The sequence below is a fragment of the Gigantopelta aegis genome, chromosome 5 (assembly GCF_016097555.1).
Source record: "Gigantopelta aegis isolate Gae_Host chromosome 5, Gae_host_genome, whole genome shotgun sequence".
NCBI lineage: Eukaryota > Metazoa > Mollusca > Gastropoda > Neomphalida > Peltospiridae > Gigantopelta > Gigantopelta aegis.
Window position 1 is genome coordinate 17,854,173 of NC_054703.1, and position 18,137 is coordinate 17,872,309.

The 18,137-nt window shown below is 37.3% G+C and overlaps 1 protein-coding gene across 2 annotated transcripts in view; it reads right to left on the reverse strand.

Annotated features, from left to right (window-relative positions):
* LOC121373335 overlaps positions 1-12,904 on the reverse strand; it is a 46,962-nt gene extending 34,058 nt beyond the window's left edge. For both annotated transcript variants that reach the window (XM_041499908.1, XM_041499907.1), the window contains exon 1: positions 12,529-12,904. In XM_041499908.1, coding sequence (XP_041355842.1) covers positions 12,529-12,619 — 91 coding nt within the window. In that variant the 5' untranslated portion in view covers positions 12,620-12,904. The remainder of the gene's footprint in view (positions 1-12,528) is intronic.
* Between the last annotated feature and the right edge of the window lie 5,233 nt (positions 12,905-18,137).

Here is an 18,137-nt window from a genome sequence, read left to right on the forward strand (position 1 = left end):
TCCAGACAGTTGAATAGCGCGGTCATGACAGCGAGCTTGGACACTGATTTAAAATAAAATGAAATCAGATTGTACGATCGTCACTATGCGTAATGTGCCGGTAACGACATGGTCTTCGCAAATCAATATTCCGAAAGACGTAACAATAAGGAAAAACCCTGTTATGGAATATTGATGATAAAGAAAACAACAAGATAAAAAATACACAAAGATAGCGAGCGCGTTCTAAACAAAATAAAGAAAGCCAGCATTCGCCTGGCTCAGCGTTACGGAGAGTGCCTGCCTCAAAAGAACGCGCTCAGTCCCGTCATCGCCCACTAAATATTGTAGTCATTTCTGTCTTCTACAAGTAAATGATTGTATTCTGTTTTTATTTTTATCGACGAATAACTTAAGGTATAATATTTCCATTTTAAAGTAAACGTTAATAAATAGGTTTGGGGAGAAGCCGCGTTTATGCAATTTTAAGATGTCACCTTTAATTGTATACGAACAAAACGGAACGTATATATAAAAATTAAAACAACTCATTGAATTGTAGTATGGAAAATACAGAAAAACCAAAAACAGCAAAAAAATTAAAATAATAATAATAATTATTATTATTATTATTATAATTAAACAACAATAACAAAATAAAAAACATACCGAATAAAAGTGAATTCTGTACTTATGACAGGACAATTTGAATATTTTACTTTATGTCTTAAACTGTTTTCCAACACATTGACTGAATACATTTCGGTTTGCTTGAAGTAGAGAAGGTTAAAACAGCATGTTCAAGATAATCTAAACTATTATGCAGTAAATGCGAAACATGATTCTAAAGAAAGAGACAAATATCGGGTACGAATGGACTGTGTGCCGGCGACAGGGGAGTTTGAAAACTAACCGTAATGTAAATACAACACACTGATGTCCACTTCTTGTGAAGTTTAGACTGTGTGCACCTGCACAAGAGAGTTTGAACGAATTATTCTTATAACTGCTTAGCATGAAAGGGGGAAAATGCCTAGAACAAAACTGCATCCTGTGCTACGTAATTGGCATCGAAATATTTTAAGCAAAACAACAACAAAACAAAACCAAAATACAGATAATAAACAAAACATATAAAATATAAAAAGTGTAAAAAGTGTAAAAAAAAACAACCCAAAAACCACACATCTACGTATTAACACACAGCTACGTATTAACACACAGCTACGTATTAACACACAGCTACGTATTAACACACAGCTACGTATTAACACACATCTACGTATTAACACACATCTACGTATTAACACACATCTACGTATTAACACACAGCTACGTATTAACACACATCTACGTATTAACACACAGTTAAAATAGTGTGTCAGTTTGCAGCACACACGGGCTTATGAAAATAACTTCAAACTTGTCTTGGGAAAGTGTCTACTAATTAACTCAAGAATATGCCTGGGAAACGGTCCAACCTAATTACGCGTAATAATACAGCAGGGTCTGGTCTGTGTAGAATTGTAACCCAAAGTTGTAAATGTCAGCCCGTTGTCACATCTGGTCTTGAGGAAGCCTAAGGAGCTGGGACACGAGTTCCTCGACGACGAGTCGACATCTGACATTAAAATAAAGCTCACGGCTACACAGGTAATAAACCCAGCCATTACGTCCAGGCCACTCATTATCTGTAGTCTCACAAGACGAGCAGTGTCTACCGCCCACATACATACTGTACGTGCCGTGTGTTCCAGTTTAAACAGCATCTGCCTTGGACACATTTACCCGGAGGATATGCAGTAGAGACGTACTACAACCTTCAGTAGATGCAGGCACGTGTTGAATGATTATCAGTTATTGCTGTCTGTTGTTAATTCATTTATAGACTGATTATCGGCTGTGTGTCACTTATTGGTGATGATATTTCTGTGTTTCTGGTATCCTGGCACCTGTTCGTATTGATGGTTCTGTGCTTCTGGTATCCTGGCACCTGTTCGTATTGATGGTTCTGGTTGTGATACTCGTCATGCTGTTAGTACATCTTTAAAAGTCTGGCTCGACTCTTAGTGTAGATTTGATATCCAAATTGAATTGTTTTTGTACAACATTAAAAACGAGAATCTAGTATTTTGGTGTCCGTTATAAACACGTGATCACAGAAGCAGCCATTGATTTTTCTGTTGACATTTTCCTTATAGCGATATGAGCACGTGCTTATTAATTACTTGTGTAGAAGGGGCGCGAACAGGTCTCATTTCATTAGACTAAACACGGATCATATGTCTAACACACGTAATTAGCGCTGGTCCTAGACGTTAGTGGAGCTGGTTGATCAAGCTTAATTACAGCTAGACAGAAAGAGACTGAGACCGAGACAGACAGACAAACAGAGACATATATATATATATATATATATATATATATATATATATATATATATATATATATATATATATATATATGGGTGGGTGGGGGGTCAAATGTAGACTGACTGGCCAAAGACATATTGAAAGGAATACAATCACATAACAATCTTAGTATTTATTCTATACATCCTTTAGATTAGTGGACCAGCTTTATAAGAACTGATAAATTGTGTTTGTTTTGGCGTTGCTATTGTTTTCTCTAAACAATCGCGTGTTGTGTCCTATATACAAAGAGAATAAGCATATGTTGCGGCTTATACCATGGCCCCTGGATGTAACTATGTGATGACAGAGTAAGACTGTGTTCATCTTGACATTTTACTAATTACATTGTCTTTGCGTCTTAGAATCGTCCCGATCCGTATTGATTTTACAGTGAACATAATTATGCGTTATTTGTTTGTCCTACTAAGGAACTGACAATGCCTTGTTCGTTGTCATAGCAACCGTCATCAAAGTAACAGCCACCATACAGTCAAAATCTACAAGATAATTGTCATATTCGAAATGTTAACAAATAAGAAACATTAAGAAAACAATTCCATTGCATACTGTTAGTGCATACAAAGAGCAACTTTGTGATAGCAGTTTATTATTTCCGACTCTCAGTCTCACATGATGCGATGTAGCTCGAGTGTCCTCAAGCGTTATTGTATTATAATAGACTAACACCAGAGGACACTCGAGCTGGGTGGGGTGTAGCTCGAGTGTCCTCTGGCGTTATTGTGTTATAATAGACTAACGCCAGAGGTCACTCGAGCCGGGTGGGGTGTAGCTTGAGTGTCCTCTAGCGTTATTGTGTTATAATAGACTAACGCCAGAGGACACTCGAGCTGGGTGGGGTGTAGCTTGAGTGTCCTCTAGCGTTATTGTGTTATAATAGACTAACGCCAGAGGTCACTCGAGCTGGATGGGGAGTAGCTCAGTGGTAGAGCGCTCTAGTGTTTCCTCCCGTCCCAACTAGCTGTCGAAGTGTATATGATAGATCCATTGCTGCTTAATCGGTACAGAAGTAACCTAATAGCGGCAGTTAAAGTGCTCTAGTGGTGTCGTTAAACAAAACAAACTTAACTTTAAGTAGGGCAGTTAGTTAGTGTCCTCTTTGATTCTCGATAGCCGTAGTTTAAAATGTGCTTATCATTATGATTTTTTTTTTTTTTTTTTTTTTAGTTTTGTTGTTGTTTAGGTTTGTCTCGTTTTTTTTTTTTTCGGGTTTGTGTGTGTGTATGTGTGTGTGTGTGTTTGTTTCTTTGTTTTTTTCTTTAGTTGTTTGTTTGGTGGGGTTTTTTTTGGGTTTTTTTTGTTGTTGTTGTTGTTGTTTTTGTTGTTTTGGGGGGGGAGTGGAATAGGACTTTTTATGTGTTTGTTTTTGTTTTGTTTGTTTGGTTGGTTTGTTTGGTGGTTTTTTAGGTGGGTTTTTTTTTTTTTTTTTTTTTTTTTTTTTTTTTTTTTTTTTTTTTTTTTTTTTTTTTGGGGTAGGGTTTTCTCTGGGTGGAGGGTCTTTCACATGAGGTATATAGAAGAACACATGGACAGGTGTTTTTTTAAGGAAAGCATGGTTCGTTTGTGATGAAGAATGATGTAGTGTTGTCTCGTCGACAACTGGCTCTGCTCTCTATTCGGCGTCAAACGGACTTATAGCTGCAACGGAAGTACTTCTTCTTTGGGTAATCTCACCGACAATGACAGTACCACCCTTGGGACAGGACCATCACAAGTATGTGAAACCACTTCAATATTCCGTATTTTATTGGTCTAGGTTTTTGTCGCTTTATCCATTGGAATAAATATTGATGAACTCGGCTATTTCAACTGATCGTTTAACCGAACACGTCGCCAGCTCCAGGGGACAAAACAGTACAATGCACGACATTAGTGTAAATGTGTGTTGCTTTTTGTTTTGTTAGTTTAGTTTGGGGGGTTTTTTTTTTGGTGTGGGTTTTTCTTTCTTTTTCTTTTTTTTCTTTTTTTTTAGTTTTTTACTGGGTTTTTTGTGTGTTTTTTGTTATGAGAAAAAAAACCCTCAAAGAAATGTATAAATATCGATGGTCGCAATTACAAATATTTTACATTAGATAGCCCATGATTAATTAATATGCTCTAACAGTGTGTTAATCCAACTATCTATTTGACGGATGGAATGACGTCACGGGCGATGAAGACTGTTTTATCTCTGTATATCTCAACTTACAACTGTAGTATTTAACGGATGGAATGACGTCACGGGCGATGAAGACGTGTTGTATATCTGTATATCTCTACTTACAACCGCAGTATTTGACGGATGGAATGACGTCAGGGGCGATGAAGACGTGTTGTATATCTGTATATATCTACTTACAACCGCAGTATTTGACGCATGAAATGACGTCACGGGCGATGAAGACGTGTTTTTGTCTCTATATATCTCTACTTACAACTGTAGTACTTGACGGATGGAATGACGTCACAAATGATGAAGACATGTTTTATCTCTGTATACCTCTACTTACAACTGTAGTATTTGACCGATTGAATGACGTCACCGGCGATGAAGACGTGTTTTATATCTGTATATCTCTACTTACAACTGCAGTATTTGACGGATGGAATGACGTCACGAATGATGAAGACGTGTTTTATCTGTGTATATCTCTACTTACAACTGTAGTACTTGACGGATGGAATGACGTCACGAGCGATGAAGACGTGTTTTATATCTGTATATCTCTACTTACAACTGCAGTATTTGACCGATTGAATGACGTCACCGGCGATGAAGACGTGTTTTATCTCTGTATATCTCTACTTACAACTGCAGTATTTGACGGATGGAATGACGTCACGAATGATGAAGACGTGTTTTATCTCTGTATATCTCTACTTACAACTGCAGTATTTGACGGATGGAATGACGTCACGAATGATGAAGACGTGTTTTATCTGTGTATATCTCTACTTACAACTGTAGTACTTGACGGATGGAAGGACGTCACGAATGATGAAGACGTGTTTTATCTCTGTATACCTCTACTTACAACTGTAGTATTTGACGGATGGAATGACGTCACGAATGATGAAGACGTGTTTTATATCTGTATATCTCTACTTACAACTGCAGTATTTGACGGATGGAATGACGTCACGAATGATGAAGACGTGTTTTATATCTGTATATCTCTACTTACAACTGCAGTATTTGACGGATGGAATGACGTCACGAATGATGAAGACGTGTTTTATCTCTGTATATCTCTACTTACAACTGCAGTATTTGACGGATGGAATGACGTCACGAATGATGAAGACGTGTTTTATCTCTGTATATCTCTACTTACAACTGCAGTATTTGACGGATGGAATGACGTCACGAATGATGAAGACGTGTTTTATCTCTGTATATCTCTACTTACAACTGCAGTATTTGACGGATGGAATGACGTCACGAATGATGAAGACGTGTTTTATCTCTGTATATCTCTACTTACAACTGCAGTATTTGACGGATGGAATGACGTCACGAATGATGAAGACATGTTTTATCTGTGTATATCTCTACTTACAACTGTAGTACTTGACGGATGGAATGACGTCACGAATGATGAAGACATGTTTTATCTGTCAATATCTCTACTTACAACTGTAGTACTTGACGGATGGAATGACGTCACGAATGATGAAGACATGTTTTATCTGTGTATATCTCTACTTACAACTGCAGTATTTGACGGATGGAATGACGTCACGAATGATGAAGACATGTTTTATCTCTGTATACCTCTACTTACAACTGTAGTACTTGACGGATGGAATGACGTCACGGGCGACGAAGACGTGTTTTATCTCTGTTATCTCTACTTACAACTGTAGTATTTGTTGGATGGAATGGAATGACGTCACGACGATGAAGACGTGTTTTATCTCTGTATACCTCTACTTACAACTGTAGTACTTGACGGATGGAATGACGTCACGGGCGACGAAGACGTGTTTTATCTCTGTTATGTCTACTTACAACTGTAGTACTTGTTGGATGGAATGACGTCACGACGATGAAGACGTGTTTTATCTCTGTATATCTCTATTTACAACTGCAGTACTTGACGGATGGAATGACGTCACGGGCGATAAAGACGTGTCAACGGGTTCATTTGTTACAAAACAATTAATCACATAGGAGAAATTCCAGATTGAAAACAGAACGTGTTTGTTAAATGAGAAAAAAAATTCCAAGAAAGGAAATTTTGTTTGTTTAATCATTTAACATATTTTATATAGCCTGGGACAACACCCACCCACCTCTACCCCACCATCACTCCTCGTTTTTGCTTAGCTTAGCTTAGTAACTTGTTTAACGTGTCCATATACCACTAGGGTCCATATACCGATAGGATCGGAGGTCTGACTCGGGACAGGGATAACCTAACAAATAGGGTAAATTTTGAAAATTAACGCCAAAAGTATAAAAAGGGGAAAATAGGGGTTAAAAAGATTTGGCTGCGCCCTTAAAAAAAATATCAACATTCCTATCCTATATAAATTATTAATATAATATATTTTCGGCGCAAATTTAGATGGGCTGGTCTAATATTAATAATAATTCTTGAACAATATTCATTAAACCCATGGGAGGTTAAGAGGAAAGGGGCTGCCAGTCATATTTTAAACATTGGTGTGACCAGGTGAGGGTCGGGAGGGAGAGGAGGCCTGCCCTACACAAAACCTAAGGCCGAACCGCCTACGCATATAGCCCCAAAGAATGCCCTAACTCCCGGCATCCCATCATCCCCACCCCCCACCGTGTCCAACCGCAGTTCAGTCCAATCCTGACAGCCTACTAGTTGTTTAGGAAGTTATTATAACTTCCCAAACCGGCGTCACTTTTCAAGTGACGCCAAAGGGTTGTAAGAGTTTAATCGCTGGTGCCACTAGGGGAGTGGCGCAAAAAATCCAGCGATGGTTCTCGTTTTTGCCTACCAGCGGCGGGATTTGGCTCAAGTGGTTGAGTGCTCGCTTGAGGTGCTTGCATCGTAGGATCGAACAAACTCGGTGGATTCATTCGTCTGATTGGATTTTTCTCGTTCCAACCCGTACACCAAAACTGGTTAAAAGCCGTGGTATGTGCTTTCCTGTCTGTGGGAAAATGCATATAAAAGATCCCGCTCTGCATTAAGAAAAATGTAGCGGTTTCCTCTGATAACTAGGCGTCTGAATGGCCAACTGCTTGACATCCAATAGCCGATGCTTAATTAATCAGTGCCCTAGTGGTGTCGTTATATAAAAGATACTTTTATATTATCCTGTCTTCCCATAGTAAAGACTAAAAAAAGGTGGGTGGTCCCACCCCCTCCCCCACCCATCCCTCCTTATAAAATGTTGTCTATTCTAGTGATAACTACTTTGAGAGTTCGCCGGAAAGTTTTGAACGCCACTGATTCCATCGGATCAAAAATATAACTTCCTTTATTTTCCCTTTTTGTTAGTTTAAATATTGTTGGGTTTTTTTTTGGTTTTTTTTTTTTTCTTCTTCTGTTTTTTTTTTTGGGGGGGGGGGGGGGGGGGGGGGTTTCTTGGGGGGGGATTGTTGTTGTTTTAGCATTGGTTTTTTGGGGGGGTTGGGTAGGGAGGGGGGTTGGTTGTTTTTGTTGTTCTTTGTGGTTGTTTTGGGGATATATGTTTTTTGTTTGTTTGTTTATTTGTTTTGTTTATTTTTTTCTCTCCGATGAACGTTACCATAGACCGTTCCACAGGAAGCACCTTTTTTATACTATGAAATTTACTGCAAGTTATTTATTTTTTAGCCGAATGATTTGTAAATTATACACATAAATAGTATTTGTTTGTTATTTCCAAAACACGTTTACTTTTCTCATTACGTCAAACCAAACTGAAATTATTTACAAAAAAAGCCCCCAAACAAAACAGTTTTATAGTTGATCAGAAACCCCTAACTGCGTTATGCTTCCAACTCCGTTCAGTTTGTTCGCGCAATCAACATCCGATTTGTTGTCGGCTGCTCGTCGTTCATTTGTGAGTTTTTTTGTCACAGTTCTAGAACATTTTCATTAACAATTACTTTCAGACAAGTGCATATATAAATACACAATTTTACAAACCCCTAAAACCATTACCAAAGTCATTTTTGTTTATTCATTACAATTACCAATATCGGGTCCACATGGCTCGTACAAATTGACTTAAAATATAGGAAGATGAATTAACCTTCGGTGCCAATCACACGACCTCACACATGCCAGATCAACAAGGCCAAAGCATTTATTGTCTTTGATTTTAAGACCCCTGTTGTTAGAATTTGTTTCAATTATTTTATTCGAACTGCAAAACGTATGCTGCATTTGTGTGCATCTACTGTAATGAGTAGTATTCATAATCCATTCATAACAATTGTAAATAATTTTGAGTATATAAATTGTGTTAATTAAGAGTCAATTCATTAGAAAAAAGTATATTTTACAAACTATTCCCTGGTATGAACGTAATGCCGATCAGTATTGACATCAAGTGTTAGCGATGGGTGTTGGTAAAACGCGGACCGCACCAGAATGCTTTATAAACTAAGTTTTTCCTTTAAAAAAATAAGCAAGGAGTTCGTCAACTGTACATAGTTAAGAACATATTGTTTTTCATGTAGTGGCCTTAAAAGTGGAAAATGACGAACCGCTTTGGTTTACTAAAATGAATTTGTTTTACATCCACATTGTTGATTTTTTACGTTAACTGATTGCAGTCTATCTTGTAGCTGAAAAATGTAGAATAGTATTTCCGTTATAATGTTCGTGTTTTTATCGTTAGGTGAACGCACTTTGAGACGTAGATGATATATATATATATATATATATATATATATATATATATATAAAGAAAAAACTTTTAATTATTCATAATGTGATGTCTGTTGTTCATTGCTATAAATGGCAATCTTTATTAGATGTTGTTGCGTTTGGGGCTCGTTACCAGTTGCGAGTTGAGATTTTTAGACAGTCATCTGTCTTTGTTGTTTTTGTAGGCTTGTCTTTAATTGTAGGTTAAGATTTGTAAACTGCTCCTAAACTCACGTTTACAGCAAACCTGCGGCCTCGGAGAATTCACATCGATTCTGAATTCTTATTTTCTACATTCCAACGACAGTTTTCCGTGTGTGAAGTTTTTGGCGCGGGAAATGTACGCACAAGGCGCAAATTCTATTTGTCAGCAATCCATATTATATATCTATAAGTAAATTACGAATCTACAATACAATGCTTAGAGAGATCGGATACGAACACATACGGAAGCCGCATACATGGAATCTACGCAAACCATTTGCATAGAATGTGAATGATGCGGATTACGAATTACGTATACGGATGCGGATTACAAAATACGTATACCTATGAACAGAACAGAACAGAACTTTATTCAACTCAGATCACCAAACGGTGATGCATTGAGGTGGTTTACAAACATATTATACAGACGGCTGCAGTAAACGCTTGATATATATATATATATATATATATATATATATATATATATATATATATATATACACACACACACACATATGATATACACATAATACACAATAGGTATAACAATGCGCATGCGAATTACGAACAATGGAATTTGCGCTTAAACGTGATTCTATGGTTTAGGATAATTTCTATATGAGTGTCCGGGTTTGCTTTAGCCGCGCCAGCGCTTCGCTAAAAACTCGCGCGCATAGAAAACAGAGAATTTGTCCACCATGGGGATTCGATCTTTCGACCCATGCGAATACGTCTACCGACTGAGCAAGATCCCACCATACCCTAAGAGTAAGTGTGATATTATGGTTGGTGTGGGTTTCTTCCTTCATTGTCTAGACAAGTGTCTTCACTCCATATGTTAGACGCTATGTCGGCATTTCGTCACGCATACAGTCATTTCTTTTGCATGTTCGGACTTACACCTAGAATGGCTAAGAAATATTTACATAAGAACATGAGAATACTCAAATTTGATATGTTTACATAGCAATATCAGAATACTCAACTTTGGGTGCACGGCAAAACAAAAGAAATAGAATGTTTGCTCACACTTAAAGGGGCAATGACGCAAAACGATCGCATGCGTTTGAGATGTATACCGGTAGAGCTGTGACACGTCATAAAGGGACACGTCTTAAAGGGACATTCCTGAGTTTGCTGCACTTTTTAAGATGTTATCGACTAACAGAGACGTTTTAACGATTGTAATTACATCAAATATATTTTTCTGCATAAAATATTAGTGGCTGTATATTAAACGTGTTTCTGATCGTTCTAATATTTGGACTTGGTTAAATTTCATCTTATTTCCTAAAATATAGTTTTTTCGTACGTACGAAATTATTTGAAGACAAAATCCAGTTGGGGCTTCTTACAAATATTAAGAAGACCAGAAACACATTGAATATACAGACACTGATATTCTAAACAAGCAAATATATTTAATATGTAAGTTTAATCGTAGAAATATTTTATTAGTCAGAAACATCTTACAATGCAGCAAACTCAGGAATGTCCCTTTAAGGTCAATTTATACTTTGATCACCGATCTCATGCGCAACTGAAATTTATTTTTTATTAGGTAAACTAAAAAGCATTAAACTAACATGTACGAACATTAAATGTGAACTGTATTAAAATCATACTGAAAAAATCAGGATTAGGTTTAAACAGGACTGGGCGCTTCAACTTGAGTAGTTGAAGCGCCCAGTCCTGTTTAAACCTAATCCTGACTCTTGTCGGCGGTGAAATATACATCGAGCTTTAGAACACAGTAAATGACATTATAAATGAAATAGGGACATTTTATTGAAGAAGTCAAATGGTTTCTTATTAACTGGAGCTTACGTTTTCTTCCTACATGGAAAACAAACGGAAAATAAAATGCATGTCAAGATCGCACGCATCACATACCGCGCGCACATTGTCCCGTCTCATATGGTTACCTGCACCTGTGTGTGCGTGTATATGTGTGCGTGTGTGTATGTGTATGTGTTTGTGTGTGTGTGCGTGCGTGCGTGTGTATGGCTGTGTATGTGTGTGTGTTAGCTCGCCTCGGATACAAATTCACGCTCTCAAACGTCCAGCGTGCATAGACCTTTACGGACTACCATCGTGCGCATGTCGCATTTTACACAGAAAATAAGCAAACACCAACAGATATCAAAAACAAAACAAAAACATTCTGAATTTATAAACCTCTATATCAAGTGCATAATTTGACCATCTTATTCAGTGTTTTTGCTGGGTAAAAATTAAAGGAAGCGGCCGCGCGGCACCTCACCCTTAAAAAACAATTTGTAACGAGTATTACATATTAAATACATTTTCCAGTTTAGCATATCAGTGCCTGTATATTCAATGTGTTTCTGATTGTCTTAATAGTTTTAAGTCCCCCAAACAGCATATGATATCGTACGAACAAAATATATATTAGGACATAAAATGAAGTTTCATCCAGAACTATTAGAAACACGTTTAATATACAACCACTAATATTTTATTCGATGAAAACTCATAACAGTCCATATAAACTACTGGCGTCGTTAACCAAAAATATATTTTTACTGCTTTCATACTTTAGACCAAATATTAAACTAAGCTTGTATAAAACTGTGCTAGGGTGTTATTAAGAAATCATTTATTGTCTTTGCTTTCTTGCTTAAATCCACTTATTATGTCATGGGTACGAATCTAGCCATCTGAACTACCTCTACATGAGAGACAGTGCGGACACATTGCCGGCCAGCTTTAAGGTGTATGGTTTAATCATTTCACCCCAATGTCCGTCACACTGAATCCATACGGACACTAACAGATACCCTGTCTGTGGGAAAGTGCATACAAAAGATCCCTTGCTTCATTAGGAAAAAAATGTAGCAGATTTCCTCTGATGACTACGAGTCAGAATAGCCGATGAATAACTAATCAATGTGCTCTAGTGGTGTCGTTAAGAAAAACAAACTTTAACTTAACAGATAACAGTTCACGTGACAATTATGTTTTCAGTGTTAACAATCACGCACCAGTCCTCCCTCTAATCTCTAAGATCATTAACAAACACTTGAGCTAAAATAAAAATCTGTACATTTTCTCTAAATGACATTTCTTACCTTTTGCGTGTTTTTCCGATACGGGCGCTGCGATAGTGCTGACGGCGAGCATCACACAACACAGCCAACTCAACAGCTTCCTCGTCTGCATGGCTGGCTTTCTTCACGAGCGCCTTTCAACTCAAGTCTTAACGTGTTCTCTCCACAGAGCTCTTCTAACGTCCTTCTTTTCACTTTCTTAAAGTTCACCCTTTACTTCTTGTTCTGATTCTTCAATGTTACCGAGACTTGTTTCCTGGTCCACTTCGATTCCTTCTCAACGTTGTGTTAGGGTTTGTTTCGTTTGATATTTAAAAAAAAAATCGGTTACTTGGATTTTTCTGCTTCTGTCGTTTTCTTCACTTGCAACCAGGAGCTCTACGTCCGTCTCATATGAGCAGATGCTTTCTTCTTTCTGACGTAAACTAATTTATTTTAGTCATTCACTCTTTGCATACAGAATGTGTTATTAAAATATAAACACATCTACCCTGGATCGCCTCCCTTGGTCTCCTTAGAAAATACTGGAGGAAAATCACCAATAAAAAAGACGGATTGTTCGATATTCACGAAGAGAGACGAACAATTCCTCTTATTTTGTTGTCTCCCTTGTGTATTCTGGTTGCACGTGTTATAATCGTATTTCGTGTTGTAGCTAGGGTAATCGTGTTCTGGAGTCTTGTAACTATGACAGTAGTGACGTATGCACTGATCATGCCATAGCTGACACTGATTGGTCACGGCACAAATCGATCGTTCTGTTCCAGGAGGCAATCTTTCATGTGGACAATAATGGTGTTATTTGGTGTTGTTATTCGCCTTGCTCTTCATGCCACGCCAGTAATTCTAACCAGTAACAATTAACAACTAACCCATGTCCTGGACGGACAGACCAGATAGCTGAGGTGTGTGCCCAGAACAGCGTGCTTGAACCTTAATTGGATATAAGCACGAAAATAAGTTGAAATGAAATTAATAAAGTAATTCTTGCACCGCCTTTCTTGAATGCAGCCAGATTGTCGTATTCCCAATCCAAGCGATGAGTGCTTCCGGTCTTTTACGCAGTTTGATTTGTACCCAAACGTTCCGTCTTTATTTTTCGACGGACTGTTCAAAATTGCGCTTAATTTTCTTCATAAAAACTGCGTACCCTTTCCATTTGACACTAATCCTACGGGACATTCCAAATTCCATAGCACCCAAAAGCACCGTCCGCCTGTTACCGAGTCCGGTATATATTGGTAGATTTGATATATTTTCTTACGTTTGCTTGCTTAAACTCTCTTCATACATGTCAATGTTGCAACCATTTAACATATATTTATTTGTAACAAAACTTTCGATCCTACTAACTAAAAGATACAAGGTCCTTCACTCGCCATTTAGATGCAGTTTTCTTATTTCTTATGTATCTAGTGTTTACGAAATAATCGATTACTGCTAAAACCTGCATAGCGGGAGACTCGAAATGTCAAAGTACATCATGTTGCATACTTACACATTTCTCGTTCACTTTACTTTTTCTGCAATCGAATTAAATAATCGTATTCAAACCTAAAAACTAATTTGTCGAGCACGGAAGTTGTGGTAGTTAAGGGTAAAAAATCGAACAGAATGTTCCAGCTCACCGCATTGGTCAATAACTTAACGAACTTTTACACACAAAAAAAAAGAAGACGAAAAAAGACGAATATATGTATATGTTGGCCATGTGTCAAACATGTTTATTAACAAATACACGTGTCGAATGCAATTTTTGTCTTTTTTAAAACGTTCTTTACGTCACCGACTAATGAAATGATTTTGCCCAAATTTTTACCCTTAACTATAAAATAGTCATTTAAGTAAATTTAGCGTGCGTCATCACATATTAGTTAATAGTGTAAGTGTAATGCTAAAAGTTTCTTATTACAAATAGTGTTTCTAAGTCGAATGTATACACTGTATACGGTTGGAATATTTATAAACATGGATATAGGCTTTTACGTACATTTAGCTTGCTGCATCGCGTATTACTGTTTAATGTTTTCGTTTTGCTGGATACCTGCCATTGGTATCATTGTTTTTGCTGATATGCTGATTTGCTGTGTCCCCGCCTATAATATGATGTTCTTGTTATAACATTGTATCTAATTATTCTTAGTATACTAGTATTAAAAAAGAATAAATTCTGAAATTATGAGTGAAACAAGCCAATTTGACCTGCTGTGACGTATGTGAATTGTATATGTAATGCAATGGAGAGTAAGATCACTTTGTAAGTCTGTAATACTAATTAGTAATATAGAAATGTGTTCAGAATGCTTGTGCGCATGGTTTAGACAATTTTACTGCATCATGTTTGAATAATTGTGTATATTTTACAAACAAATGGTTAGCGCCTAAGGCCATCCGAAATGTGTGCATGCACAGAGCTTCAAGCAATTCATTCCTTGCTTAACTTAGTCTGTACTATGCTGTGTGTTATATGAACATATACTTTAGCATGAATATTATCCATATGGTCTTACCCCAAATATGACGGAGTGTTAACTTCACTGCCGTCTTCCATGGGATTTCCATGAACAATGTCATATATAGCATGATTGTAGTGTCCTGCGAAGTTCACTGAGTGTTAACTTCAATGCCGTCTTCCATGGGATTTTCATGAACAATGTCATATATAGCATGATTGTAGTGTCCTGCGAAGTTCACCGAGTGTTAACTTCATTGCCGTCTTCCATGGGATTTTCATGAACAATGTCATATATAGCATGATTGCAGTGTCCTGCGAAGTTCACCGAGTGTCGACTTCATTGAGGTCTTCTATGGGTTTTTATTGAAACCGTCTGATAAATTTATTTTGTATCGCACATATGTGCGATCTGAACCGGAACTTTTAAATTGGGAATTCCCTTTTGTATTTTTACTGCAATTAGCCACTTTTAGTTACTCACGTCATATATGATTTACAAATTATGTCATATCGTATTTGAAACATTACACAAGGCTGCCGCAGAGTAGGATTCTTAACGATAAGCAAATCCACGAAAGGAGTTTTGATCATAGATTTAGCAAAGTCTTGTTATGACGTTAAACTAAAAACCGTTTTTGTAAAACATAACAGAAGGTATGTAATAAATACAGAACTTCACATACGTTGTTTTCATGGCGGAACTCCTGTATTCGTAGCTGTACCAACAAGTTTTCTTGGATGTCGCCTTGAATAACAACACTACCGACCGGTGGTGAGGGAAGACTAGTGGGATACAGACGTCGGCTAGCTTCACCCCCAGCGAGTCGATCACGTCTCCGCAGAGTCACCATCACACGCGAATCTTTATTGGGATACTTAGGACTTCAGACTACTTCACCCCTATTCAAAATGTTTAGCTTTTCTTCTCAAAATAGTCGAAAACATTTCAATTTGGCAGCCTGTTTAAATTGTTCAAATCAACTTCAAAATTTTGGGTGAGCAGTCCAGTTGTATTCCGTAACAAATTCAGCCCACATCAAACTGGAGCCAGTGGTTTTTTTGTTTTGTTTGGGGATGTTTTGTGGGGGTTTCTTTCTTCTTATCCCTCCCACCCATTGTTTGTTTGTGTTCGTGTTTTTATTATCGTGTTTTTTTCTTGTATGCTATGGGGTTTTTGGTGGGGGTTTTCTTTTTTAATTTTATTTTTATCATTCTGTCTCGCCCTCCACCTCCTCGGGTTTTTTTTCTATTTAATTTATTTTGTTTGGGATTTTTTTATTTGCTGTTAAAAAACCCATTTCGCAATCATTACCTGTAACGCTATATTGGCAAATCACTCCATGGTTGTAAGTCCAACACAGCACTGACATTTAGTGAAATAATTTATTTATTTCCTCTTCCTCTGAGATTCTACTTTAAGATGTTGCTTGCCAATTTATAGGTTATCAGTGAAAACAATGTCAATGGCCATACAATCAAAATAGAATGTTATTTATTTATTTATTTATATGACGGACGGACAGACGGAATGCTATCGCCGTTTAAACAAATCGAAGGACTTTTTTTTTTAGTTTAGCACATACATCCATCCATTTGTTCATTCGTTCCTTCATGTTCCCTTCATTTGTTCATTCATTTATTTGCTTGGGTGGGAGTGGGAAGTTAGCTTATTCGGTTCAATGCTCACATTAGGTGGGGTGGGAAGTTAGCTTATTCGCTTCAGTGCTCACATTGGGTGGGGGTGGGAAGTTAGCTTATTCGCTTCAGTGCTCACATTAGGTGGGAGTGGGAAGTTAGCTTATTCGGTTCAATGCTCACATTGGGTGGGAGTGGGAAGTTAGCTTATTCGGTTCAATGCTCACATTGGGTGGGAGTGGGAAGTTAGCTTATTCGGTTCAATGCTCACATTGGGTGGTGGTGGGAAGTTAGCTTATTCGGTTCAATGCTCACATTGGGTAGGGGTGGGAAGTTAGCTTATTCGGTTCAATGCTCACATTAGGTGGGAGTGGGAAGTTAGCTTATTCGGTTCAATGCTCACATTGGGTGGGGGTGGGAAGTTAGCTTATTCGGTTCAATGCTCACATTAGGTGGGAGTGGGAAGTTAGCTTATTCGGTTCATTGCTCACATTAGGTGGGAGTGGGAAGTTAGCTTATTCGCTTCAATGCTCACATTAGGTGCTTGCGTCGCAGGATCGAAACACATCGGTGCAACCAACTGATTTTGGTGGCGTTAAACAAAAAATAAATTGTAATGTTGTTCGTTTAACCGTTCGTCTGTCCGTTTTACAAATATAAGTTCATAATTTCTTTGAACTTATTATTAAAAACACAATATCACGAGTCACTGTTTCACGCAGTCATGTTGCATGGTTAGAACGTACAAAAACAGTTGTCTTCAAACAATAAACATTAACTGATGAAATTGTTAATTTAGTGATTTTGAAACTCATTACAATCACCATTAAAGGGATTCCATCAAAGGTGACTAATGGCCAAAACATATTCACCACTTTAAAGCTACAAACTCACCCACACGTTATAATAGCATTTACTAGCGCAAAATAGAGCTAAAAGTTCAATAAAATCACAATCACTTCTCACCATATTATTTGTTAATGCAAAATAAAAACAAAACAACAGTATTTAAAAACTCACAATTACTTCTCACCATATTAGCCTACAACATCATTTGCTTTTGAAGACAAACACACAACTGCAGTTTTCAAAACCTCACAATCTCGCCTCACAATATTACAACACCATTTACTAAGGAAATATAAAAACACAACTACAGTTTTTAAAAACTCACAATCTCGACTCACCATATTATACTATCTTTACTAATGCAAAACACAATATAAATACAAACACAACTGGGGTTTAGCAAACTCTGAATCTTGCCTCACCAGATTAGTCACATTTTGATAAAATGGAGAGTTTTTTCAATGTCCACAAAAACAAATTACAAACAAATACTCTAATATGTTGTTGGGTGTTTGGTGTTTTTAATTTGACTCAATAAAATCAATAACACCCCACAGCAGTGCAGTGAATGTGAACACATTCTGACAGTCAACCTTTAAAACCAATATTTCTCGAAACTGTAAAATCTGACTTTGATCATTTTCCCCCGTGAACTCTTCGCGTGTGTAACATTATTTAATAATGCAAAATA